The 24648-nt window shown below is 29.0% G+C and overlaps 10 protein-coding genes across 12 annotated transcripts; 3 read left to right on the top strand and 7 right to left on the bottom strand.

The window, feature by feature from the left end:
* Positions 1-579: 579 nt before the first annotated feature.
* Positions 580-2979, bottom strand: LOC127064403 (beta-1,4-N-acetylgalactosaminyltransferase bre-4-like). The gene is made up of 2 exons (XM_050995432.1): positions 1938-2979; positions 580-1865 (listed from the first exon to the last, which is right to left on the bottom strand). Exons 1-2 carry the CDS (start codon positions 2733-2735, stop codon positions 1671-1673), a joined length of 993 nt encoding a protein of 330 aa, XP_050851389.1. The 5' UTR covers positions 2736-2979; the 3' UTR covers positions 580-1670.
* Positions 2980-3127: 148 nt separating this feature from the next.
* LOC127064398 (5-aminolevulinate synthase, erythroid-specific, mitochondrial) lies at positions 3128-6534 on the bottom strand. 3 transcript variants are annotated; one of them, XM_050995409.1, is made up of 5 exons: positions 6266-6534; positions 5359-5416; positions 4219-4920; positions 3629-4062; positions 3128-3553 (listed from the first exon to the last, which is right to left on the bottom strand). In XM_050995409.1, the coding sequence occupies exons 1-5, from the start codon at positions 6302-6304 to the stop codon at positions 3302-3304; spliced, it is 1485 nt and encodes a 494-aa protein (XP_050851366.1). In that variant the 5' UTR covers positions 6305-6534; the 3' UTR covers positions 3128-3301. The 3 variants fall into 3 exon arrangements, with proteins under 3 accessions (XP_050851366.1, XP_050851364.1, XP_050851365.1); XM_050995407.1 differs by having other exon boundaries at positions 3629-4920; positions 6266-6532; XM_050995408.1 differs by lacking the exon at positions 6266-6534 and adding an exon at positions 5134-5278 and having other exon boundaries at positions 3629-4920; positions 5359-5422.
* A 1713-nt stretch (positions 6535-8247) lies between these two features.
* LOC127064416 (histone H2B-like) lies at positions 8248-8822 on the bottom strand. The gene has a single exon (XM_050995447.1). The coding sequence runs from the start codon at positions 8806-8808 to the stop codon at positions 8437-8439; it is 372 nt and encodes a 123-aa protein (XP_050851404.1). The 5' UTR covers positions 8809-8822; the 3' UTR covers positions 8248-8436.
* Positions 8823-9095: 273 nt separating this feature from the next.
* Positions 9096-9615, top strand: LOC127064413 (histone H2A-like). The gene has a single exon (XM_050995444.1). The coding sequence runs from the start codon at positions 9096-9098 to the stop codon at positions 9468-9470; it is 375 nt and encodes a 124-aa protein (XP_050851401.1). The 3' UTR covers positions 9471-9615.
* Positions 9616-11085: 1470 nt separating this feature from the next.
* Positions 11086-11576, top strand: LOC127064410 (histone H3). Its single transcript, XM_050995441.1, has one exon. It carries the CDS (start codon positions 11132-11134, stop codon positions 11540-11542), a length of 411 nt encoding a protein of 136 aa, XP_050851398.1. The 5' UTR covers positions 11086-11131; the 3' UTR covers positions 11543-11576.
* Positions 11577-12696: 1120 nt separating this feature from the next.
* LOC127064414 (histone H2A-like) lies at positions 12697-13173 on the bottom strand. The gene has a single exon (XM_050995446.1). The coding sequence runs from the start codon at positions 13123-13125 to the stop codon at positions 12751-12753; it is 375 nt and encodes a 124-aa protein (XP_050851403.1). The 5' UTR covers positions 13126-13173; the 3' UTR covers positions 12697-12750.
* A 196-nt stretch (positions 13174-13369) lies between these two features.
* Positions 13370-13849, top strand: LOC127064418 (histone H2B-like). The gene has a single exon (XM_050995449.1). The coding sequence runs from the start codon at positions 13427-13429 to the stop codon at positions 13796-13798; it is 372 nt and encodes a 123-aa protein (XP_050851406.1). The 5' UTR covers positions 13370-13426; the 3' UTR covers positions 13799-13849.
* A 1007-nt stretch (positions 13850-14856) lies between these two features.
* Positions 14857-15354, bottom strand: LOC127064421 (histone H4). Its single transcript, XM_050995452.1, has one exon. It carries the CDS (start codon positions 15343-15345, stop codon positions 15034-15036), a length of 312 nt encoding a protein of 103 aa, XP_050851409.1. The 5' UTR covers positions 15346-15354; the 3' UTR covers positions 14857-15033.
* Positions 15355-17418: 2064 nt separating this feature from the next.
* On the bottom strand, positions 17419-23618 carry LOC127064790 (uncharacterized). Its single transcript, XM_050996345.1, has 4 exons — positions 23167-23618; positions 22313-22385; positions 20521-20840; positions 17419-17880 (listed from the first exon to the last, which is right to left on the bottom strand). Exons 1-4 carry the CDS (start codon positions 23572-23574, stop codon positions 17467-17469), a joined length of 1215 nt encoding a protein of 404 aa, XP_050852302.1. The 5' UTR covers positions 23575-23618; the 3' UTR covers positions 17419-17466.
* On the bottom strand, positions 20443-22926 carry LOC127064411 (histone H2A-like). The gene has a single exon (XM_050995442.1). It carries the CDS (start codon positions 20857-20859, stop codon positions 20485-20487), a length of 375 nt encoding a protein of 124 aa, XP_050851399.1. The 5' UTR covers positions 20860-22926; the 3' UTR covers positions 20443-20484.
* Positions 23619-24648: the final 1030 nt, after the last annotated feature.

Below are 24648 nucleotides of genomic sequence, written 5' to 3'. Positions count from 1 at the left end.
AAAGTCTCTATAGAGTCACTGCTTTTGAAAGAACAAAGTAGAGTAGAGTCATTGCTTTTGAAAAAATAATGTAGAGTAGAAGCATTGAAAAGACAAAGAGACTTGTTGAATTACAACAAAAAGAATAAGTTAATCAATTTTTAGCTTAGTATTTTCAGCAATTAACATACTAATTCTAGTTTTTCTTTCAATGCTTTCTGGATCTTTCGTTTCAGCTTAAATGGTTATAAAGTTGCGTTAGTTTTATTAGTTTTCTTCCACGCTTTAGAATAAAGGGCGGTTTTAGTTTTTTGTAATGAACGATAATTATCAGATATTCTATAGTAGTGATTAGAGTACGAAGCAAGGAATTGGCTATATGCCGAAGACACCCGCACAAATTGTGATTCAAGAGTGTAACTATTAGACTATTGAGTTATTTTCGAAGATTCAACAGAACCCTTCGAGAATGGCTCTAATCATATTTTAATTTTATCGTGTTATCACTCAAAATGCTCTTATGCTAATGGGTATAATGCAAATTTCAGGAATTGAGACGATGTAACATTCTGTCTCCCATCCCACATTATCACGCGTACGCAAATATTACATATTTTATATTTTAATATTTATAATTTTATAATACAATTTTGTAAAAAGAAATATTTTTCCAAAAGATTTAGCATAAATACATTATTAATACATAAATAAATACAACATATCAATACAACTAATAAAATTTATTATTTAAGAATCTTTTATGTCTTATTAATTTCTTAAATGCTGCAAATCAGTATTATTACATCTCAGTCATTTGCACAATTTTAAATAATATTAACAGTAATAAATAAATTAAAAATAATAGTAACATTAACATTTCGTAACTGAAGTTACTTATTGATAATGTTTAATGTTTTTAAAAAACAAAATTAAATAAAATACCACAATATATAAATGCTCAGTAAAAATTACATTTTATAATTCATGAAATATTTTTGATCCTTTCTGGTTCTATACACAAAAGTTTGTTTAAACTTATTCTACTTGTAAAATTAATATTTTCTTAAGAGTACAAAGAAGTAATATAATTATTGCTTTAAACATATTTTGCTATTATAAATAGAGAGTAATTTGATTGTAATCAGTATTTGTTTAACTTACATATTTATGTTATAAATATAAATTATATTTCTATAAAAAGTGCTTAGTCACTTAAACGCAAGATTCAAATATTAAAATGTTTATATACTGCATAATATAGTAATATATATATTACATACTATCTACTTGCACAAGTATTCTCAGTGTAAATATTTATAATATATATTTTTACCATGTAATATTTATTTCACTTAAAACTTCGATAAACATGATCTTTGCAAAGCTAGGAATATATGGACATGATTATATTATATAGACTCCAAAGCCATAGCATGTAATGGTGTAAAAAAATGACACAGTCAACACGATATTTGCAAAACACATATATACAATTCAAACTTTGTATATACTAGCTGTTAATATCAACTAATCACTCTCTAATCACAATTAGTAAATATAAGTTTGTAAATGTACAACCATAAATATAAATTATAAAATACTAGACCTAATGACATTTTATTATACTGTTGATATCTAATAGTTGCAAATAGTGCTGTAAAGATTATACAAAATGAAGTATAAAGTTAAAATTAAACATCAACTAATATCCAAGAATACAATGGTCGTAGCTGATGATTTAGTACTCTGTATTCAAGATTGCTAATACCATCGGTATCATATCTTCTAGCAGCATTTTCTAAATTTGCGAATCTCGCATTACTAGGAGATTCTTTCTTATGAATCATCATATAGTACTTTGCTACATCAGGCCCAAACCGTGTAATCTATTAAAAACATCAATTTGATTATATTATTATTTTCATTGGCACAGTAAAAATGATTTTATAGTAACTTACTTGAAGTCCTCTTGATTGTAGACGGCTATAAAAATCATCATCTTCCCCACCCCACCCATAAAAAACATTAGAAAAGCCATTAACTCTTTCAAATTGCTTACGAGTCAATGCTATTGCTCCTCCAAATAGACCAGTATAAGGTAAATTATACCGGAACGTATTTACACTGGAACTCATATGCCTTGGCATTTTAGTGCAAGCATAGATATTATTAAGATTCTGTGGTATCAAATCTATATCTTGAAATATGAAACAATGAAAATCATTGATTTTAGTTGCCTCCGCATATCCGACATTAAACAATTTGGCACGATTAAATTCTCGCATAGGGCTTTGCTCTATTACAAATATTCTGTAATTAAGATTTTGTGCCTGTAAGAAAGGATGTATGTAATTCATAAAGATGGTAAGCTGCCTTTGTCGATTGCGATATGGTAAGATAATAGCAACGTTGAAAAGAGGATAACAATTCAATGGTTTCCATTGTCCTCCAGGAAGGATTCCCAAACGACGAGCTATGGCAACTGGATCTTCTTGAATATAATACCTTGGATATAGTAACTGAGAAGATCGTTCATTACTTATTGGAATGGTACAAGAGTTATCTCTTGGTGGATATGATCTTTCCATTTCATGATTAATATCTTCAGTTTTTATGAATGTATAATGCGAAGCGAATCTCGCCGGATGTAAACAATAACACAAAATTAAAATTGTAGTTACGATATAAAATAGACCACGTGCGTAGTTGGAGAGAAACGCAACGAACAATTTAAAAATGTTTATAAAAATTCTCATTTTAACCTCACTTTAAAATGTCAATCAGAACAGTCACTTATGGCTTCCTCTAAGATCGACACTACTTTTACAAAATTTTAATAATATATATTCTCTTATAAAAAACTTCGATGCGAAGGGTTCTAATTGATTATATTTATGATAACTGAAAACTTAATTTTAATGAATCAAACATAGGGTGCAGACGACAGTAACAGATACGCAAAATGCGCATGCGTATAGTTTACATTTAAATTATAAAGGGCTAACATATGTAAGATAATATACCTACTAAGATAATATATGTAATAAGATAATATATAAGATAATAATGTGAAATAATAGATTTTTTTCATATAGAAATTGTTTTTTTATATAAAATATAATATAAAATATAAAAGGAGAATAGACAATTTAATATTTTTATAATCATTTATTTAAAATTAAATCCGTTTATTTCTCGAACAAATCTTATGATTTGAATACTCTAAAAACGTTATATGTATCCACATAAATAAACTTTCATATTTTAACAATTTTTGTTTGTACGATAAGAAATCTTTATATTACATTAATATATACATTCGTCAATGAACTGATATTGCACGTGCCATTTCATTCGATTTAGATTCAATTTTAGGAATATTTAAATGATGAAATACGTCCAGCGTATCTCGCACAAACTGGTCCATCATTGCTTTTTTATGCTTTGGTGTTGGTGCTAATCTTAACTTCTCTTCACCTTTTGGAACTGTAGGATAATTTATAGCTTGAACATAATGTCCTTTCTCTCGTATTAGCATATCAGCTATTTGAGTACATAATAATGGGTCACCTATCTGTAAAATAAAAATTAAATAATCTTAGAAAAATATCTATATGTGTTATATGATAGAGTATATTAATAAAATTACTTTTAATGGAATAATATGAGAAGGAGAAGGTTCTAATGGAAGTCCAGCAGCAGTAAGAATAGATTTCATATAAGCCACATTTCTTTGATGACTAGCTCTTAAAGATCTTCCTTCATCCGATGCCAAAATTTCAACAGATGTTAAAGCTCCATATAAAACAGTTGGTGGCAAAGAAGTTGTGAAAATAAATCCTGCTGCATAGCTTCTAATCATATCAATAAGTTTGGAAGAACCAACAATATAGCCACCTACATTACCAAAAGCCTTTCCGAGAGTACCAGATATAATATCCATTTTATCAAGAACCCAATCTCTTTCTCCAATGCCAGCACCAGAATATCCATATAAGCCCACTGCATGAACTTCGTCCACGAATGTTAATGCACCATATTTATGTGCAACGTCACATAATTGTTCCAAAGGACAAATGTCACCTGTCATTGAATGTACTGTTTCAAATGCTACAATTTTTGGTATACTTCTATCTACTTTAGATAGAAGCTCTTCCAGATGCTTAACATCATTGTGTCTAAAAATGTGTTTAGGCACACCACTATTACGTATACCATGTATCATAGAAGCATGATTACCAGCATCAGAAAATATATGACAATTTGGTAAAAGCTTAGCCAATGTGTATAATGTCGAATCATTAGCTACAAAACATGAAGTAAATAATAATCCAGCTTCTTTTCGATGCAGAGCAGCGAGTCTTTTCTCCAGCATTTCATGACCCATAGAATTTCCAGATATATTGCGAGTACCACCTGCACCTGCACCGAATTTATCCAAGGCCTCTCGAACAGAATTAATAACATTAGGATGACGAGACATGCCCAAATAATCATTAGAACACCACACAGTGATAGGTTTCTCTCCCCAGGAATACTCTACTGCAGCTGGGAATTGCTCAGCTAAACGATTGACTTTTTTAAAGACTCTATACGAATGATCCTTTTTTTTTTTTATAATTTGTTCATGGAAAAACTGTTGATAAGGAAAGTGAATTTCCTCTTTAGTTTTCTCTTTAGCAATAAGATCAATAACATCCTCCTCCATTGTCAGGCTAGCTTCTTTTATTGCATCTGGTTCTTTAGAAAGAAACGGACAATGATTTTCTATAGGTTCATGTGGAATTTGTGCTTCAGTCGTGTCTTCTACCAATGTACTAGACAAGCGAGACATTACTGGGCAATGTTGACGATAATTCATTAATACAGATGTCCCATAGTTACGTACATAATTGGCAGATAAGCGAGTTAAAAATGGACAGGGCATATTTCTCGTTTGTGCTGAAACAAATCAACTTTCATACAATCCATAAAACCAGAAAATTTTTATATAACTATATAAATTTATGAAGATAATAATTGTGACTATGAACTAAGTTAAAAAAAATTATTTCATACGTGCGTGTCACCAACGCGGTAACGATACATTATTATGTCACTAGATATACTGATAAGTTTCAATATTTCCGTCAGATTAAAAATATTCAAACGTACATAACAAAGCACGATTATGTCATCAGATATGTTAATAAGATTTCGTCATATTGAAAATATCCATATGTGCGATAGCGAAACTAATGAAAAATTTTTTTTATGGAAAGGTTTTTTACGGATTGTGATTAAATAGATACGAGGATAACTGGAAGGGAATAAGAGAAAGTTATCGGATGTAATGACGCAGCATATATATTTTGACATAAAAGCAGTCATTATTCTTACCTTTTGCGGTATTTACGATGTGAATAGAACTTCTGTATCGAACGCACTTTCGTGTCAACTGAAATAAGATTCCAATAAGAAATGAATGTCGTTTAAATATGTCGATGAATTAAAATGAGAGCATGATTTGTGGCTGAAGGCCAAATGATTCGAAAGTAAAGGGGACACAAGAAACGTGTTTTGACAATCGTACACGAACAGCTGGTAGGTAACTGACTTGACTCATGTTCCTACTTCCGATAGACTGAAGTTGTTTTACTATCATGAATACAAACATCGAATTTTATTCAAAAAATGTACAGAAAATAATTCTTTATTTCCTTTCTCTAATTCTACTCGAGATCTCGTTAATTTTGAAATAGTTCTTTATTCATTAGTATATATGTACATTTGCCTCTTCTATATTATCTTTTGCGTTAAAAATCAATTAAAATGTATTTAACCTTTTTTATTAAAGAATTTAACAATTAAGAGCTAATTAAGAATTTAATATTTTCCGCAAAGAGAAATGTTAAAGTATCTATGTTAAAGCTTATTCAAGATATATATTTGAAAAATTATTTAAAAGATCAAAATACTTAATACTTAATATCAAAATGTACAAAAATACTTAAATAATCATAATAATAAATTCTTATTAAATACTTAAATATTTATATCAATCACTTATATTAGCATATACAGTCATACATCTTTTCTTATCGATCTTCGATTTCACGAGTAATCGTAGTTTTTACTGCATTATCGATAATCGTCTAATAATAATAATTGTTTGATATGGTTCTATTCTTTATATTTTAAATCCAACATATACACATACATCTCTTTTCAAATTAAAATATTTATAAATATTCAGTTCTCAATTACAATTTTGCCTAAAAAATATAAAAAATATAAAAATGCTTACCACGGAATAAAGGAGAAAGAAGTTGCCGTTATTTGTCATATTGTGAAATGTATATATATATATATATATATAAGCTTGTAAATTTGTGGAAACAAATTGATATTATATTTCAATTTTTTTCCTTTTGATTTTCTTTCGCAAGAAAACACGACACTTCACAAATAAGTAAATTCACAAGAACTGAAGTTTAAGAGACACAAACCATCTGGTGGCGTATTATGTTATGATTTTCCTCTTTTATGCGAACTCATTCTTATCGTTTAAATCGGGGATCTTATCCAATCGTCATTTATAATGACCTTTTCGTATTGGTGGTTAACGCGATTCACTTTATTATATATTCACAACTTCATTCCGTGCGTCATTGTCTGTTACGTATACATAAGAAACACAAGTGATAAATTTGTATTAGCATTCTAATCGTTAAACAAAAAGCTGTTTTTCAAGGTTTTCTACATATTTCTTTCTTTGTTTATAAGGAAACAAAATCTTAAAAATTTTTCAAAATATTCAATAAACTCATGAAATAATCGTAATATAATCATCGATATTTTTGCGTATTTCCGAGTAGTCCTTGACTGCGAATTTACGATTGAGTTTTATTCAAATTTATGTCTATCGTGACTCTTGATGCTCTTCTTCATGACCGATTATTAATATTATATGCGTCAATTTTCTTATTTACAATTCGCTGATCAATTTGATAAAAAGTTTTATTTGAGCTTAATTGCGTGTGTCATATTGTGAAGAAATTTAATATCGAAACATTTTTTCAAGAAATTTTATGAAATATAGTTCCCTGTAACTGGATATAAATAAACTTCTTTCAATCTAGATAATTTCAATAAAGATAATTTTTAATACAATTGGTATTGCATGAAAAACACCGCATATACCAATGTTATTATTTTTAATTTATTTTTTAACTTTACTTGTCGAACTTTTGTTATTCGAATTAAAGTACTATTACTTCCTATGTTTTTTTATTCTCTCTTGTTTATAATTATTTTATATAATTTAAAAATTTTTTGAATGTTCTCTGGTATCAAGACTTAGTTTCAAGACTCTTTTACTATACATTGATAAAGTAGTTTTTTTTTACCACCAAAGAAATACCAACCGATAACATAATACTCTTCGTTATCTACAATTGAACTTTTTTATAAAAATTTTATTGATCACACGAATACTATTTATGTCATTATCAATTTGTTTTCGTTATAGATTAACATAAATAATTCTAAGATAAACAAAATTGTTAATTAAATGTATTATCTTTTTATATAATTTCTAAACAGAAAAAATAAATCGTAACAGAAATAAATATTTACAAACGAGATACTGAATAATGTTCGAGAATAGCTATGGTCTATCCCATAAATGGTTAATTGGGGATTAACACGTACAATTATAAAAAAGAAAGTATTAGATATTCTAGTCGTAATTCACGCTTTCTTTATAAAAAATTGTACTTTCGAAATATATCATAAAATGTGTTTCGTTTGTGGAGGACCGACTTTGTTAAAGTTAGATAAAATAATTTAATTTTTATTGATATAAAATAAATAAACCTTAAGGATATATACAAATATTGTTTATATATAATATAAAACAAATGACTATAGAATATTAGTGATTATAAAGATATATAAGATTATAAAGCAGATGCGAGATGACTATAAAACAAATGACTAGAGTATTAGTGATTATAAAGATGTATAAGATTATAAAACAGATGCGAGATGACTATAAAACAAAGGAATACAGAAACATTAAAAACAAAGTTAAATTCTTTTGGATAATTTGATTATTTTGTTTGCTTTTTTTTATTTAATTTTGTTAGGAACAAAGGTGTACAAATATTATTAACAATAACAAATAAAATCAGGAACTGTAATAAATTTATCATAAAAAACTACTTAGAAAGACAACCATTGAAATTCAATACAGTACCTAATTTTACTCGTCATCATCCATAACGATTGGTCATAAATAATGTTATATTAGCATTGTATTAGCGATATGTATACATATTATATAAAGCCATAAAAGAAAAGTAGGCGATAATACAGACATTGGTACATTCTATAAGATAAATACAAGGAAATGTTCAACATCAATGATTATTGATGGCCCTTAGAAGGACCAGTTCAAGAGATTTAATGAAACATTTATTTAGAGCTCGTATATTTGGTTACTGCTTTAGTACCTTCACTAACAGCGTGCTTGGCAAGCTCACCAGGTAGTAACAAACGTACTGCAGTTTGAATTTCTCGAGAAGTAATTGTTGAACGTTTGTTGTAATGAGCTAATCTTGACGCTTCTGCGGCAATTCGCTCAAAAACATCATTGACGAAGCTGTTCATGATGCTCATAGCTTTACTGGAGATTCCAGTATCCGGATGTACTTGCTTGAGTACTTTATAAATGTAAATGGCGTAGCTTTCCTTCCTCTTACGCTTCTTCTTTTTATCAGCTTTATTAATATTCTTTTGAGCCTTGCCAGCTTTCTTCACGGCTTTTCCACTCGCTTTCGGAGGCATGATGAGCTAGATAATCTTTTACTGGCGAAATTGGTTCACTTCCACTTATATTTTAATGATTAATATTCCGCGCAAGAATTTGACTTTTATTATATAATGTTCCGTGACTCTATCTTTTGCCAATAGGAGCACTGTAGAAGCACAAAAATCTATCGATCGATTCTATTGGTTCGTTCCCAAGTGCAAAGACCTGTATAAAGACGATAACGCTGCAACTTCTCGTTATTTCTCAAACAAAGCCTAGAGCTTATTACGGTTTTATCAGTTTACATTTTCGGAAAGTTGCAATGTCTGGACGTGGAAAAGGCGGCAAAGTGAAGGTGAAGGCAAAGTCACGATCAAATAGAGCAGGATTACAATTTCCAGTTGGCCGTATCCATCGGCTTTTAAGGAAGGGTAATTATGCCGAACGCATTGGAGCCGGAGCACCAGTTTATCTGGCAGCAGTGATGGAATATCTGGCTGCTGAAGTACTCGAGTTAGCCGGAAATGCTGCTCGTGATAATAAAAAAACTAGAATTATTCCGAGACATTTGCAACTTGCGATCCGAAATGACGAAGAATTAAATAAACTGTTATCTGGCGTAACTATTGCTCAAGGCGGTGTCCTACCGAATATACAGGCTGTTTTGCTTCCAAAGAAAACAGAGAAGAAAGTATAATTAAAAATTTGCAAATAGAAAATGGTTCTTCTTAGGGCCACCAGATTAGTTATTCTTTAAGGTGTTATCTCTTTGTTATTATGTAATTAATATCTCGATGTAAAAAACTTTACGTTCCAAATATATACAAATTTCATTCTCTGTACTTGAAAATAGTTCATCTTCCTTGTAGATTCCAAAAATTCTAAACAATGGTAGTAAGTAATTTATTATTCTAAATGAAGTACATTAAATAAAAATTGATTCATTATAATATCTGTTAATATATAAATATGTAAATTTTATAAATCTAGGTTCATATTTCACAAAAAATATGTATAAAAATTATTATGATATGTTGCAACGTTGTAATGAAAAAATATATAGCAGATGTACTTAAGGATATGGCAACAACGTAAGAAGCACATTGTCCACCTTAAGGCGCATTTCATGATATCCAAGTTGATATCTATCTTCATGTTTACTTCTCAATCAAGATAAACTTAATTTTGAAAAATTCCTTTCCAAATTCATAATCATTTAAAATTTATATATTATGATTAATCGTGATTAGTAGAAATGTTATCATTGATGCATAAAAAACAGATTTTTTATATGACAAAATCAGTTTATATCGAACAAATTAAATTGTTGCTTACTTCTTTTAAAGATAAATCTACATTCGATGTTATCTACTATTTTAAATTAATAAGAAAATAGAACTAGTCGATTGAACTTAATCCATGAATGAACGAATCACAGGTAGCAGTATAATGATATAACTATAATTCATGATATTCCATACAATAAATTAATTATTTTACTATGACGGTTAGTTCGAATGAATGGCAAATATTAACGAAAAGGAATTAATATCGATATAACATAAAATTAAACAATACAAAATCTATAGTTTTATATATTATTTTGAAAAATTAATACGTCTTATTTCACAACAGAGATGTTAAAAAGTATGTGTTTGCGCTACCATATCACAGTGGCTCAAATTTGTTGATCATAAATAATTAAATCAGACGAAATATTTAAAAAAATGTTAAAACCAGTTAAGTTTTTGAATTGCACAATCAAGCATTACAATTATGTATAAAATAAAGAACTATTGGGGAATCTCTTGTTCGACCATTTCCGTAAACTAATCTAATAGATACAATAGACACAATAGATATTTGTTTATTGATTAGCCGATAAGATTGGAGTAAACAAATGCTTATGTCAATGAGTTCTTTGAATAATTGAAAATGAGCATTATGATTCTTTTAATACTGTGAAGTAATTGAAATAAATATTCATTTCATTTATAAAATTTTTTTTGATTTACAATCGTATTCCCGAGAATATGACATTACCATAATTTTTGCAGTTATCTCAGATTAACAATTACTATTATTTTATTATATATTACATAAATATTTTAATTTCTGTTTTTCATTATTGTATTATTTACAATTAATACATCATTTAATAAAATTACTAATATAATATACGAACAACTTTTCCCGCGCAAAAAGTTGAACCCCCTCTACTAATTCCCCCACTATTGAATCTTTGTCCAATCAATGATCAGTATAAGTATCCTACAGTATATATAAATAACGGGTTGTAACTAAGAAGTTATTGGTTTCTCAACTGTTGATCGCGTAATTTACGGTGAATCTTGAAAAATGGCGCGTACTAAACAAACTGCGCGAAAATCGACTGGTGGAAAGGCTCCTCGGAAGCAATTGGCTACCAAGGCAGCTCGAAAAAGTGCGCCTGCAACTGGTGGAGTAAAGAAACCTCATCGTTATAGGCCTGGCACTGTTGCTCTTCGTGAAATTCGTCGTTATCAGAAAAGTACTGAATTACTTATCCGAAAATTACCGTTCCAACGTCTCGTACGTGAAATTGCTCAAGATTTCAAAACCGATTTACGTTTCCAAAGTTCAGCTGTGATGGCTCTTCAAGAAGCTAGTGAAGCATACTTGGTTGGATTATTCGAAGATACTAATCTCTGTGCTATTCACGCAAAACGTGTTACTATCATGCCCAAAGATATTCAATTAGCTCGACGAATTAGAGGAGAAAGAGCTTAATTTCATGAGTATTTCAAATACTAAAAATCGGCCCTTTTCAGGGCCAACACTTTATTTACGATAGGCTTATTCCGATTCATAAATAAGATTTATAACCATATGTTGAAATTTAATTACTTTTCAGATTATATTTGAAAAAATATTGAGCTAATTTTTCAAAAATTAGTTACGAAGAAATTAAATGAAATGATCTTAATCTATCTTGTTATATCTTGATCTTAGTTATATTATGACATAAGTCTCTTTTTAGCGTTCTTTATATTGGTAGAATTATTTCCTGCTTTTTGACTTCATACAGTCTTCAATTTAATCAACAATTAGAATACTCTGATGAATTTGCTTGATTCCGCCGATTCTAAATCGATTAGAGAACTAATGAATAAATACTATTCAAAGATGAGTCTTGAAAGTCGAAAAGAAAATTAAATTCTCTTATTTTTCTTCGATATATGAAATACTCAATGCGAAGAACCGCTATCTTTCTGTTTCTTTCTTTTTTTTTGGGGGAAAATTTTCAATGATAGAAATAAAATACGCTTCGTTTTCAATATAAGTGTATGCTAGGGAGAAATTTCTACCAAATAAAGAACATCAAGTATTTCCGAAGCTCGACCTTCGAACACTCAACTGGCGGGAAACTCTAATCATAACTCGATATCTGTAAAAAAGTACACCGGCGAACAGCATTATTACGAGCTTTTTTCACTCGAACTACAAATTTTTTCTGTAAGATTCTATACGAATAAAATGTTAATCCTAAAATAAATCAATCTATTGATGATGCCTAGAATCTATATATATGTATATATTAGTAATATTTATTCACCATTTTCATAAAGCAATGCTGATTTTAAAAGAATATTTATATCTTCTCAAATAGAAAATAAAAAAATCGAATAATCGTACCGTGTCTCATTTCAAATAACCGATTATTTTAAACGATATTTCTTTATACATTGGCCAATAAAGGTCAGTTATCTATAAATATAAAAAATAAAATTCGAATATATTTATAAAATATATTATCGTTTAGATTGAGATATTGATTCAATCGATAAAGTATATTTGTGTAGACAAATTTTTGAGGTCGCTTAAAATTGTAATATTGGATTATCTACATATCCGTTGAAATCGAAACGAAATGATTCCTTAAGAATAACCAAATTTGGTGGCCCTAAAAAGGGCCGTTCTAGTTTGCAAATTTTTCATTACGTTTTCTTTTCCGTTTTCTTTGGAAGCAAAACAGCCTGTATGTTCGGTAAGACACCGCCCTGAGCAATAGTTACGCCAGATAACAGTTTATTTAATTCTTCGTCATTTCGGATCGCAAGTTGCAAATGTCTCGGAATAATTCTAGTTTTTTTATTATCACGAGCAGCATTTCCGGCCAACTCTAATACTTCAGCAGCTAAATATTCCATCACTGCTGCCAAATAAACTGGCGCTCCGGCTCCAACGCGTTCTGCATAATTACCTTTCCTTAAAAGCCGATGGATACGGCCAACTGGAAATTGTAATCCTGCTCTATTTGACCGTGACTTTGCCTTCCCCTTTACTTTACCACCTTTCCCACGTCCAGACATTGTAACTTTTCGAAAATATAAACTAATAAAACCGTAACAAAGCTTTAAGTTTTGTTTGAGAAATAAGGATGAGTAACCGCCATATTTCATTTATATAGTTTTTCATACTTCGGCACGAACCAATAGAATTGCTGGAAAGGTTCTTGGGCTGCTACAGCGCTCCTATTGGCAGAGGGCGGAATTACTATAGACTACATAGTAGGAAATAAACCCTGCGATGGGTTATTATTCACTAAACTGTACGAGCTATCGTATCGTACGTGATATCGAATCTTGCGATTAGTAAAGGTCTGTTCTCATTATGCCGCCTAAAGCTAGTGGTAAGGCTGTTAAAAAAGCTGGTAAAGCTCAAAAGAATATCAGTAAATCTGATAAAAAGAAGAAGCGTAAGAGGAAGGAAAGTTACGCTATTTACATCTACAAAGTACTCAAACAAGTACATCCGGATACTGGAATCTCCAGTAAAGCTATGAGCATTATGAACAGTTTCGTCAACGATGTTTTTGAACGAATTGCCGCGGAAGCATCGAGATTAGCTCATTACAATAAACGTTCGACCATCACTTCTCGGGAAATTCAAACTGCAGTACGTTTATTGCTACCTGGTGAACTCGCAAAACACGCTGTTAGCGAGGGTACTAAAGCTGTGACCAAATATACTAGCTCAAAATAAATGATTAATATGGTGGAATTGTAAACCGGCCCTTTTTAGGGCCACCAATAATTTTTTACGTTAAACATGTTCTTGTTTGAAAATATCTTCATTTTTAATTACGTTTCCTCTATAACTACATATCATTACAACTTGGTATATATATTATATCTCGTTTCAAACAGTATGACCATATATTAATAATGTATTTGGTTCTCGTGAATAAATTTTCGAAAGTTTAATTTTATGAAGATGTATTGCATATTTCATATGATAATAATGCAATATTTTATAGTGATACTGCTATCAAGAAACTAATATCGTGATGTTTATTTAATAAAAATCAATGTTTAGAAAATATCAAATGTAAAGATTATAAATACGAATTCAACAAGCATTTATAAACATATTTTTGCATTTGTATTTCATGGAATCATGGCTTGCAATTTAACAAATTATTTAATCCCTGTTATATGCACTAAATTTTCTTGTAAATCTGATAATCAAATGAATCATTCATTCAATTGTTATTTTTGAAATTGTAATTATATGAAGTGTACTGTCTTTCGACAATCATACGATTATTTGACGTTATAATAGCAATTACGCAGTTTACTAAACTTTAATGCATCTTAACTTGATAAAATATCAAAGGAAAGATATATTGCAAATGTTTGTTGAATTCATATTGATATTTTTTACACTTTTTGTTAAACTAAAAATATCAATTTCCCCTAATAAAAATTGTTGATTTCTATATTTTTTAAATACCCTTTATAAAATAAGTACAATAAATCTTACATCTCTTTCTCCATTTATTTTTGTTTTCTTAAATTATTTCTAAGTAGCTTTCTATCGGCAGAAAATGAATTATGAAAATTAAATCAGTTTATCTTAATTTAACAAAGTTGTTCCTGCAGTAATTCCTTAAGAAATTATATCTATATATTCAAAGTATTTCATTTTCTATAATGAAAAAATAACTTTTTATATATATATATACAATGAAGACAAAAAGGGCATGAATAAATACTATACATATTAATTAAAGCAAATATAATTAATGTGCCTTTATAGTAAAGATAATTAAATTTTTAAGATAGACAATAAAGTAAATATGAAGTATACTAAACAAATATACTAATAGCATGTGTAATGTATCAAAGTTCCAATTCGTCAAAGAAAATGTTGTGGCCCTGAAAAGGGCCGTTTTTATGATCAGAAGACAATTGAAGGATCTACACCTATGGCAGTTTTTAACCTCCAAATCCATAGAGAGTGCGTCCTTGACGCTTCAGAGCGTAAACAACGTCCATGGCTGTCACAGTCTTTCTCTTAGCGTGTTCGGTATACGTGACTGCATCACGAATAACGTTTTCCAGAAAAACTTTTAATACGCCACGAGTTTCTTCGTAAATCAATCCAGATATACGTTTCACACCACCTCGACGAGCCAAACGACGAATCGCAGGTTTAGTGATACCTTGGATATTATCGCGAAGAACTTTCCTGTGACGCTTCGCACCTCCCTTTCCCAATCCTTTTCCTCCTTTTCCTCGACCAGTCATTGTGAAACTTTATATAATCAAAACAAATCACAAGAGAACTTCCAACTATCACAATAGTCTTAGGAATGACCACCAATACTTGAGGCGTTGTATTTATACTTTAGAACTAATCTTTTCCCCCACCAAACGCAACGCACCAATCGGAGAGCCTAGGGACGTAACTAGAATTTTACATTGGTATTAACATTCCCTTCGTGCAGTTTGTTTTTTTGAAAAAATATTTCACCAAGTTATTTCTCCTTAATAAAATCGTAAAAAATTATCTATCCAATAATCTAAATCAAATAAAATTTCAATAAATGTACATCCTGCAATATTTCGTTTTTTAATATTATTATAAATCTACAAACTAATTTAATAAATTTTATAAAAATATTAATTATATGAAGAATATGCATTTAAAACTATTTATTATATCCGATATATTATCTATTTGCTTTTAGTTTAATCATGTATATGTTTATTATTGATTATTACAATAAATAAATTTGGTTATTTGCTTATATATTTTAAATCTAGTAAATAGGTAAATCAAAGAGCTTTAAATAAATCAGAATTTCGTCAAATATATCATTAGAATTATACAAAGAAAAAACATTCATAAATGATAACTTAATTGCGAAAGCTGTCAATCATACATGAAGATTAATTGACGCTCTATATCAAATCGAAGAAAAACATTGAACAACGAAAATACCCTGCAGAATATGTAGCAAAACTTAAAATAACTAAACTTTTGCTTTTGTAACAAAACTAAAGTAACTATGTGAATATAAAAATATATTAAAAAACGTGAATTTACATGCAAACGTTAATATTAATATACTCAATAGAATAGCATTTTTTTCTACTATACTTAACATTAGATGAAAAAAAAATGCATTTTGTAAAGTTGCAAAACGATATTTTATGGAAGATTTTATTGATGCTCCTGAAAAAAACTATTCCGTATACATTTTCTTCTTGCAAAAACACACCAATCATAGTCTTGGTTAAATATACCAATCATGAGCTATAAACTTACATCGCTTCTTATTGGTTAAAAAAATGAATATTCTTCTTTTTCTAACATGGTAATATTATAAATATATGATAATCTAATTGAAAGATTGTGTTATTTAGTGATATAGGATTTGTTTTAATAATCTTTGGGATAAGACAGATATTGATAAATTTATTTGTTAAAAAAGAAAAATAATACAAGTCGAATCAGAAGTTATCAGATATTTATAATTCTGTTAAATAACCAGTCTTCGATTTAAATAACCTATGATTTATGCATTAGTACTATCAAATTTTTGAAAACTATACAGATTGTGCATAAAAACTTTAACTTAGATTTATACATGATAAAAGTATTTAATCTATAGGATTAAACATTTACATTGCACGTATATAATGCTATATAAGTAGGCTTTTATGTAACTTAAGTTGACCAAGTGTCATTTCTATTTATTAATAATTTACAATAGTTTTTATTTTACTATCACTTGACAGTATTTGATATTATAAAGTAAAACAACAATAGGCTGACTTCTTCGATAATACATTATGTCAATATTTGATAAATTATGTCTAGTTAATTTTTACTATGTATTTATTAATTGGTTCTGTTGTTATAGGTAACTAATACAGTTTCTTTTTCAGAATATTCTCATGTTCACGCCTAAATATAATCCTTGAAGTTTTATTTTTTAGTATTTATAATTTATTTAGACTACTATTTATAATGTTAAATCAGATAGTTAAATCAGTTATTATCTATGTATTGTAAACATAATATATATTTTATAAATATGAATTTGATTCATAAAGTTGTTATATATGGCTTGTATTTCTTAGCAAAAAACAAACATTTCTAATCTCATGATATTTAATCAGAAAGATATATTATCAGAACTCTCATTTGATACATCTGAAAATACATTTGCAAAAAATTTTTCATTATATTTGTTAAAATCGATACAAATTTTCACTCATTTTCAAAATGTTATCAAGGAAGTTTGTAAAGGGAATATTTATGTTAGTAATAAATCTTATATGTGAATCAGAGTAAGCCTATCATAAATAAAATGTTGGCCCTAAAAAGGGCCGATTTTTAGTATTTGAAACCTCATGAAATTAAGCTCTTTCTCCTCTAATTCGTCGAGCTAATTGAATATCTTTGGGCATGATAGTAACACGTTTTGCGTGAATAGCACAGAGATTAGTATCTTCGAATAATCCAACCAAGTATGCTTCACTAGCTTCTTGAAGAGCCATCACAGCTGAACTTTGGAAACGTAAATCGGTTTTGAAATCTTGAGCAATTTCACGTACGAGACGTTGGAACGGTAATTTACGGATAAGTAATTCAGTACTTTTCTGATAACGACGAATTTCACGAAGAGCAACAGTGCCAGGCCTATAACGATGAGGTTTCTTTACTCCACCAGTTGCAGGCGCACTTTTTCGAGCTGCTTTGGTAGCCAATTGCTTCCGAGGAGCCTTTCCACCAGTCGATTTCCGCGCCGTTTGCTTAGTACGCGCCATTTTTTAATATTGACCGTATATAACTAATTGAACGAAATAGCAGAATAATTTCGAACTGCGATCCGCTGTGTATATATACTGTAAGGGAGTACTCATCCTGATCGTTGATTGGCCAAAAGTTCAGCAGTGGGGGGAGGAGAGGGGACTTTTACGCGGTAAAAGCTAGTTGTATGTATGATTACTACTAGATGGCGTATTAAGACAATATTCTTCTGTGTATATTCAAAAATTCAATTTCTTTTTCTTTTTCTTACAGTTTGGAATCTCTAAAATAAATCTCTAAAATATTAAAGTGAAATTCATAATACTGCTAAAATTATACAGGTTTAGAGCCTACAGCATCGTAGATAATCATTCTTTAGGTCCTTTTTTCCCTAGAATAAGTCCCTTTGGACTTATTCTTTGTCCTTTTACTAGAATACTTTTTAACGTGCGTTTCCACGTAAGTTAGTACCAGAAAATAGAAAGTTTTGTGGAAATTAATATAGTTTCGAAGCTAGACACTGAATATGCTAGTACATCAGCAAAAAAAATTGAAAGATAGTAGAAATGATAAATTTCGTACAAGCAAAGAACACAACTATGGAATTCTTAACTTTATTCGATTTTCTTTGCTATCAATGTATTTTTATGACGAATGCATGAGCAATCATCAACTAGAATGCACAAACATCTTCAGTTGACAAAATAGAAAATGGATGTAGCAAAAGTAATGTTTTTGCAGAGAACATATTTTACAAGACTTCTTCGAAAATTGAGGAAGGTTTTCTTTATAGTTCTGTTATAGCTGATTATTTCAAGTTATTGAAATTAGTCGTTATCTATCATAACTTCAATCGTACTAGTTGTAACAACATGGAAAACTTTAAATGAATATTTCTTGAAACATTTTTTAAATTGAGTGCATATTTTTCTTAGAAACTATTGGATCAATTGATCTGTAATTTTACACATATCGAGTAAATGTTTACTTATAGCCAAAACTAGATAACTGTACAAATCTTTGATTTTTTTATTTTACCAAATAGGATGGCCACAACAACGAATTTATTACCATGTCGTAAAACGTAATACCTAAACCGTAAGAAAATTCACCAATCAGAATCGATTATTCCCCTGTTGCAAGACGTAAATCGTAGCAGTGATAAATTTACAAGAATAAATCTTGCGGCTTACATCTGACCAATCACATGTCTTCTTGCATATATAAATTTGTTATCCCAAATTTTATGAACGCGACTTATATGTCCCTATACATTGCGATTGAAATTATCCAGATCGTTCTGTTTTATGTTTTAATGAAATAAATACATAAATACAAAAAAAAAGAAGATGTAGTACTTAATACGTAAAAATTGTATTTTCGCACAATTTCTTCAATAATGACTATGATTGGGCAAATAATTCCAAGGTTATGCGGAAAAAGATCAATATATCGATCTTTTTGTCTGCTTGTCTGCTGCTCAAGGTAAAACGTGATGGAATATTCTCTGTCCAACGTGTACAGATTTGCTGTGCTCTCACTCTTGCTGTTTTCGTCGATACCAGTGACACTCATTCTACGATTAGTTCTATACTGGCTCATAAATCGTCGAATATAATGAGGGTAAATAGGAAGTTGAAAACTCTGATATGGCCAGCAACAAAGTGATTAATCCTCAGTCTAGAAACTTTATATTTTAATTTTAGAAGAAATTTTCGCACGAACTCGAAAAGAGCATGAAGTTATTCAATAAGCAACTTTTCCAAACATTTACATTAGCTAGTGTTAAAGACCGTCCCCGATCATATCATTTTTGACAAACTTTTTTTTTATCAAAATGGAATATTTTTAAAGCATTAGTGATTGATAAAATTAATAAAATAATATTAAAAAATTGACGTTTAGATGCAAAGAGTGTACATATACTCTATATGTGTATATATATTATAAATTCCAAGTATTACATAACACTGAGTATATACTTTATACATTTATTTTTACAAGAAGTAATAATTTTATTTGTTTGATATAAAATGTTTGATATAAAGGTTCTACAAAAAAACCTTATGAATTAATAATAATCATTTTATTAATCATTCTATTTAGTACAATATATAATTTTTAAATAATTATAAACTTGGAAATAATAATTTTCCGACAAATAAACATGAAGGTAGTATCGACTATATGTCCTCGATGCAACTTACGATGACCAGCTGCATTTCATACACTGTTGCCAAATCCTTACGTGGATTTGTTACACATTCTTTCATTACAACGTTGCCACATCTCATGCTTGCTTGTGTACATTTTCCGTGAGATACTAACGCAACTTAGAAAAAATTATTCGCATATTTATCTTAAAGAAATGTTAAAATAAATTTGCTTTAGTTTAATGTACTTAATTTTGAATAATAAACAATTTAATACTATTAATGTTTTAAAATTCTTCTAAAAATAAAATAAACTATTTTAAAATATAAGAAATAATATTTGTACGTATTCAGAAGATATATTTTTATTTAAAACAAATTATTATTAACGCAATCCACACGAAATAATTCCTTAAGAAAATACCAATCTGGTGGCCCTAAAAAGGGCCGTTTTAGTTTACAAATTTTTAATTATGTTTTCTTTTCTGTCTTCTTTGGAAGCAAAACAGCTTGTATGTTTGGCAAGACACCGCCCTGAGCAATAGTCACGCCAGACAATAATTTATTTAATTCTTCGTCATTTCGAATTGCCAATTGTAAATGTCTCGGAATAATTCTTGTCTTTTTGTTATCACGAGCAGCATTTCCGGCCAACTCGAGAACTTCAGCAGCTAAATATTCCATCACTGCTGCCAAATAAACTGGCGCTCCGGCTCCAACGCGTTCTGCATAATTACCTTTCCTTAAAAGACGATGGATACGACCAACTGGAAATTGTAATCCAGCTCTATTTGACCGTGACTTCGTCTTTCCCTTCACTTTACCGCCTTTTCCACGTCCAGACATATCAAAGCTTTTTAAAAATATAAATTTACTTAATCGGAACGAGCACTATTGAGCTCTATTTTAGAAGTAACAACGCGTAGCAGCGTGTAGTATTTATACTGTTCCTTGTATGTTGGAAGTGACCAATAGAATTACCTCAGAGATTCTTAAGCTTCTATTGGCTGAAGACAGAATCACGATCCGCTAATAATGAGAATTGTTCAAATATATATATATTTTTTTATTATTTATTTATTTTTTATCGTATGTCATGATATGTACATTTAATTCCAATTTTCAAATTGAATTACTATTTCATCGAATTATTACATACATCACATACATGCTGTTCGTAAAAAATAGTACTTTACAAAGAAATTTGTTTGATTCTTATAATTGCAAAGAAATAAAAACTAATGAATTTTTTTAAAGCCAGGGAAAAATAAATAAACTAAATGTAAGTAAAATGCTGCTGTAATAAATATGACGATTGAATTCTATATCGTATATGTAGTACCCAACATTGAGTTTTTTTTTACCTTCTTCAATAATTTAAAACTGTTTTGTGGTCAATGTTTAATTCCTTAGCAACATCATAACTTCTAATATGACAAATTATTCATTTTTTCTGTGATTTTATCGAATTTTTCAGTCATTGGCCAACCAAAGTGAGGTGTATCACTTATGAAACTGTGCAAATCAAAAATGCTTGAATCATATTTAAGTCACGTATACTGACATATGGTCCATAAACATCACAAATTTTTGTAGCAACCTATCACATTCCCTTTTTTGTAATAAAATTTTTAAAAATATTGATTTCTTCTTTATTTTCACTTATTTTCAAGACAATAACTTTTAAATGAATAAATGAATATATCATAACCTTGATTAAAATATTCTATTATGTATCACTTTTCAAACACACAATTATCAAATTTGATTAATACTCTGATGTAATTACATATGTTATCTTCCGGGAGAGTAAGAAACTTTTTCTGAATCTTAACATAGATCATACCAAATCTTCCGGGACCATAATAGTCGTTGAAATAACTTCAAATGCTTGATTCGTCCTATTTATACCTGGCAATTAGAATAAACTTATATCCACTTTTTCCCCCACCCAATGCAACACACCAATTGAAGAGCCTAGGAACTTACAAGAATTCTACATTTGGATCAACACTCACTTTATGCAGTCTATTTCTTTGTATATTTCAATTATTTCTCCTTAATAAAATTGTAAAAAATTATCTATCTAATAATCTTCAAATAAAGTTTCAACAAGTGTACATTTTGCAATATTTTGTTTTTTAATATTAATAATAAACTGATTTGGTGAATTTTAATATATAATTAATTAAAAATATTTATTATATGAGGAATAGTATTTAAATGTATTATATCTGCCATATTTGCTTTTAGTTTATTCACATATGCGTTTATCATGCATTCAAATTTTTACACTTACGCTTATAGATCTTCAAATCTGGCAAAAATACTAAATAACAATACATAGCATCGTCCAAAAGTTGAAGCCAAACCTAAAATAAATATGTTAGAATTTTTGTAACAGCTAAAATGTGAATCGAACTAATCCTTGCTTAACTCGAAAGTATACCTGAAACAATCAATAAGATCAGCTCTGATAAAGGTTTTTATCAGGAATACTATTATAAGCTGTTATATATTAACCAATCTATTATGTTACTTTAGCCTGAAGATTATTATAAAATTTGATAACTGATATAATCTTGCTATTAATCGTCAAATTTATGTTTGAGAATTAAACAGTTTATATAGAAGTTTAATGGTATCATGGTAAGGTTATTTTTAACACAATAGTGATAGTATATTACAAAATTTATCGTGCTACAATTATAACATATTTTTGGAAAATATATCAAATACCCATGCATCTATTCAAAACAATGTAAATATCTTATTATACAAAGCCTTTCATTAGAAATATTTTTACCTTAAAGATCTTCATCATTATCATCTGTATCATTTAACAATTGGCGAACCTGATTTTCTGATATTTATCAGAAAAGTCACTATTGTTATTACTGGTATTTTTGGTATTTACACTTATTTCATGTTTTATTATTACATCACATTGGTGTATGAAAATATATCTGCAAAAAATTTATTACAATTAGATTCAAATTTTTAAATTTCCTAAATTTTGTTAAAAAAAAGCCAAGTTTTATTAAACACTTATTGATAAATGTATATTATATGTGAATCAAAGTAAGCTTATCGTAAATAAAATGTTGGCCCTGAAAAGGGCCGATTTTTAGTATTTGAAACCTCATGAAATTAAGCTCTTTCTCCTCTAATTCGTCGAGCTAATTGAATATCTTTGGGCATGATAGTAACACGTTTTGCGTGAATGGCACAGAGATTAGTATCTTCAAATAATCCAACCAAGTATGCTTCACTAGCTTCTTGAAGAGCCATCACAGCTGAACTTTGGAAACGTAAATCGGTTTTGAAATCTTGAGCAATTTCACGTACGAGACGTTGGAACGGTAATTTTCGGATAAGTAATTCAGTACTTTTCTGATAACGACGAATTTCACGAAGAGCAACAGTGCCAGGCCTATAACGATGAGGTTTCTTTACCCCACCAGTTGCAGGCGCACTCTTTCGAGCTGCCTTGGTAGCTAATTGCTTCCGAGGAGCTTTTCCACCAGTCGATTTTCGCGCAGTTTGCTTAGTACGAGCCATTTTCTTAAGATAGACTATGAACACAGCTAAGAGATGGCAAACCAACAACTTGTCTGCTCCGGTCCGCTGTCATATATATATATATACTGTAGAATGTCCGTACTGATCATCGATTGGATAAAGGTTTGGTAGTGGGAGAAATCGAAAGAGATGGTTCGACTTTCTACGCGGGAGAAACTGTTTGTAAATATGATTACTACTAGATGGTGTATTAACTGCAAATAATGCAATAATCAGAGATATAATGTAAAATATGTAATAAAAAATAATAATAACATCTATTCTTATATTGACATCTTACATTGTTTATTACACATATATTTATATTATTATTTATATGTATATTTTTAATTCAATTAAATAATAATATATATTTTTATAACATATTTGCGTAATTGTTAAATTATAAATGTACAATATAAAACGTGGAGATAATTGTATTTTTAGATTAATTGTATTTATAAAACTTCAATAATTTATAACAAAATAATTTATAGAAATAAGCAAATGTATTTTTGAAGAATTAGATTGTTATTATAAAATTATTAAAAACTCTTAATACTTGAAAATAAATTTTGGAGTGGTAAATTTTTAATTAAAATTCTTATAATGCTTCGCACGGTACAATTTTCATTGTTTATAATGTATATGCGTTCTATATATTTTAACATGTTACTAGTTTTGTCATATATATATATTTTTTTTTTCATGTAAAATTCTAAATTATTAATAATAGTATATTTTTTCCGTTAAAGTAGGTGGTATCTCTACGAATAAATTGTTTCCATTAATGAAGTATATCAGCGCACATAAGATATATTAAATATTTTCAATGCATAAGAACACTGATTGCTTTCGTAGGTTAAATGTTATTCTTGCGTTATTTAATAATACCTGTTGGTAATAATGTTCACGTTTCTAACTTTTCTAAGCAAAATTTTATAGTAGATTCGTTGCGAATCTACCGTTGTTAAAAATACATGAACACATCATATAATATTTAACTTAAGATATTCTTACATTACATTCGATGTTTTCAACATCGAAAATTTTTAAATGATTATTATTCATTTT

The sequence above is a fragment of the Vespula vulgaris genome, chromosome 6 (assembly GCF_905475345.1).
Source record: "Vespula vulgaris chromosome 6, iyVesVulg1.1, whole genome shotgun sequence".
Lineage (NCBI taxonomy): Eukaryota > Metazoa > Arthropoda > Insecta > Hymenoptera > Vespidae > Vespula > Vespula vulgaris.
This window is presented reverse-complemented; position numbering and strand designations above follow the sequence as displayed.

Excerpts from the sequence above, each read along its gene's own strand:
- LOC127064403 (XM_050995432.1), bottom strand. The coding sequence starts at position 2,735 with ATGAGAATTTTTATAAACATTTTTAAATTGTTCGTTGCGTTTCTCTCC. Across the intron at positions 1,866-1,937 it reads TACAATCAAGAGGACTTCAA|ATTACACGGTTTGGGCCTGA; the intron begins GTAAGTTACTAT and ends TGTTTTTAATAG.
- LOC127064421 (XM_050995452.1), bottom strand. The coding sequence starts at position 15,345 with ATGACTGGTCGAGGAAAAGGAGGAAAAGGATTGGGAAAGGGAGGTGCG.
- LOC127064410 (XM_050995441.1), top strand. The coding sequence starts at position 11,132 with ATGGCGCGTACTAAACAAACTGCGCGAAAATCGACTGGTGGAAAGGCT.
- LOC127064413 (XM_050995444.1), top strand. The coding sequence starts at position 9,096 with ATGTCTGGACGTGGAAAAGGCGGCAAAGTGAAGGTGAAGGCAAAGTCA.
- LOC127064398 (XM_050995407.1), bottom strand. The coding sequence starts at position 6,304 with ATGACAAATAACGGCAACTTCTTTCTCCTTTATTCCGTG. Across the intron at positions 5,417-6,265 it reads TCTTTCTCCTTTATTCCGTG|TTGACACGAAAGTGCGTTCG; the intron begins GTAAGCATTTTT and ends ATCTTATTTCAG. Across the intron at positions 3,554-3,628 it reads CTCATATTATTCCATTAAAA|ATAGGTGACCCATTATTATG; the intron begins GTAATTTTATTA and ends TTTATTTTACAG.
- LOC127064418 (XM_050995449.1), top strand. The coding sequence starts at position 13,427 with ATGCCGCCTAAAGCTAGTGGTAAGGCTGTTAAAAAAGCTGGTAAAGCT.
- LOC127064416 (XM_050995447.1), bottom strand. The coding sequence starts at position 8,808 with ATGCCTCCGAAAGCGAGTGGAAAAGCCGTGAAGAAAGCTGGCAAGGCT.
- LOC127064414 (XM_050995446.1), bottom strand. The coding sequence starts at position 13,125 with ATGTCTGGACGTGGGAAAGGTGGTAAAGTAAAGGGGAAGGCAAAGTCA.
- LOC127064411 (XM_050995442.1), bottom strand. The coding sequence starts at position 20,859 with ATGTCTGGACGTGGAAAAGGCGGTAAAGTGAAGGGAAAGACGAAGTCA.
- LOC127064790 (XM_050996345.1), bottom strand. The coding sequence starts at position 23,574 with ATGGCTCGTACTAAGCAAACTGCGCGAAAATCGACTGGTGGAAAAGCT. Across the intron at positions 20,841-22,312 it reads AGATTTGAAGATCTATAAGC|GCGGTAAAGTGAAGGGAAAG; the intron begins GTAAGTGTAAAA and ends GACGTGGAAAAG. Across the intron at positions 17,881-20,520 it reads TCTTGCCAAACATACAAGCT|AAAATGGCGCGTACTAAGCA; the intron begins GTTTTGCTTCCA and ends GGTCAATATTAA.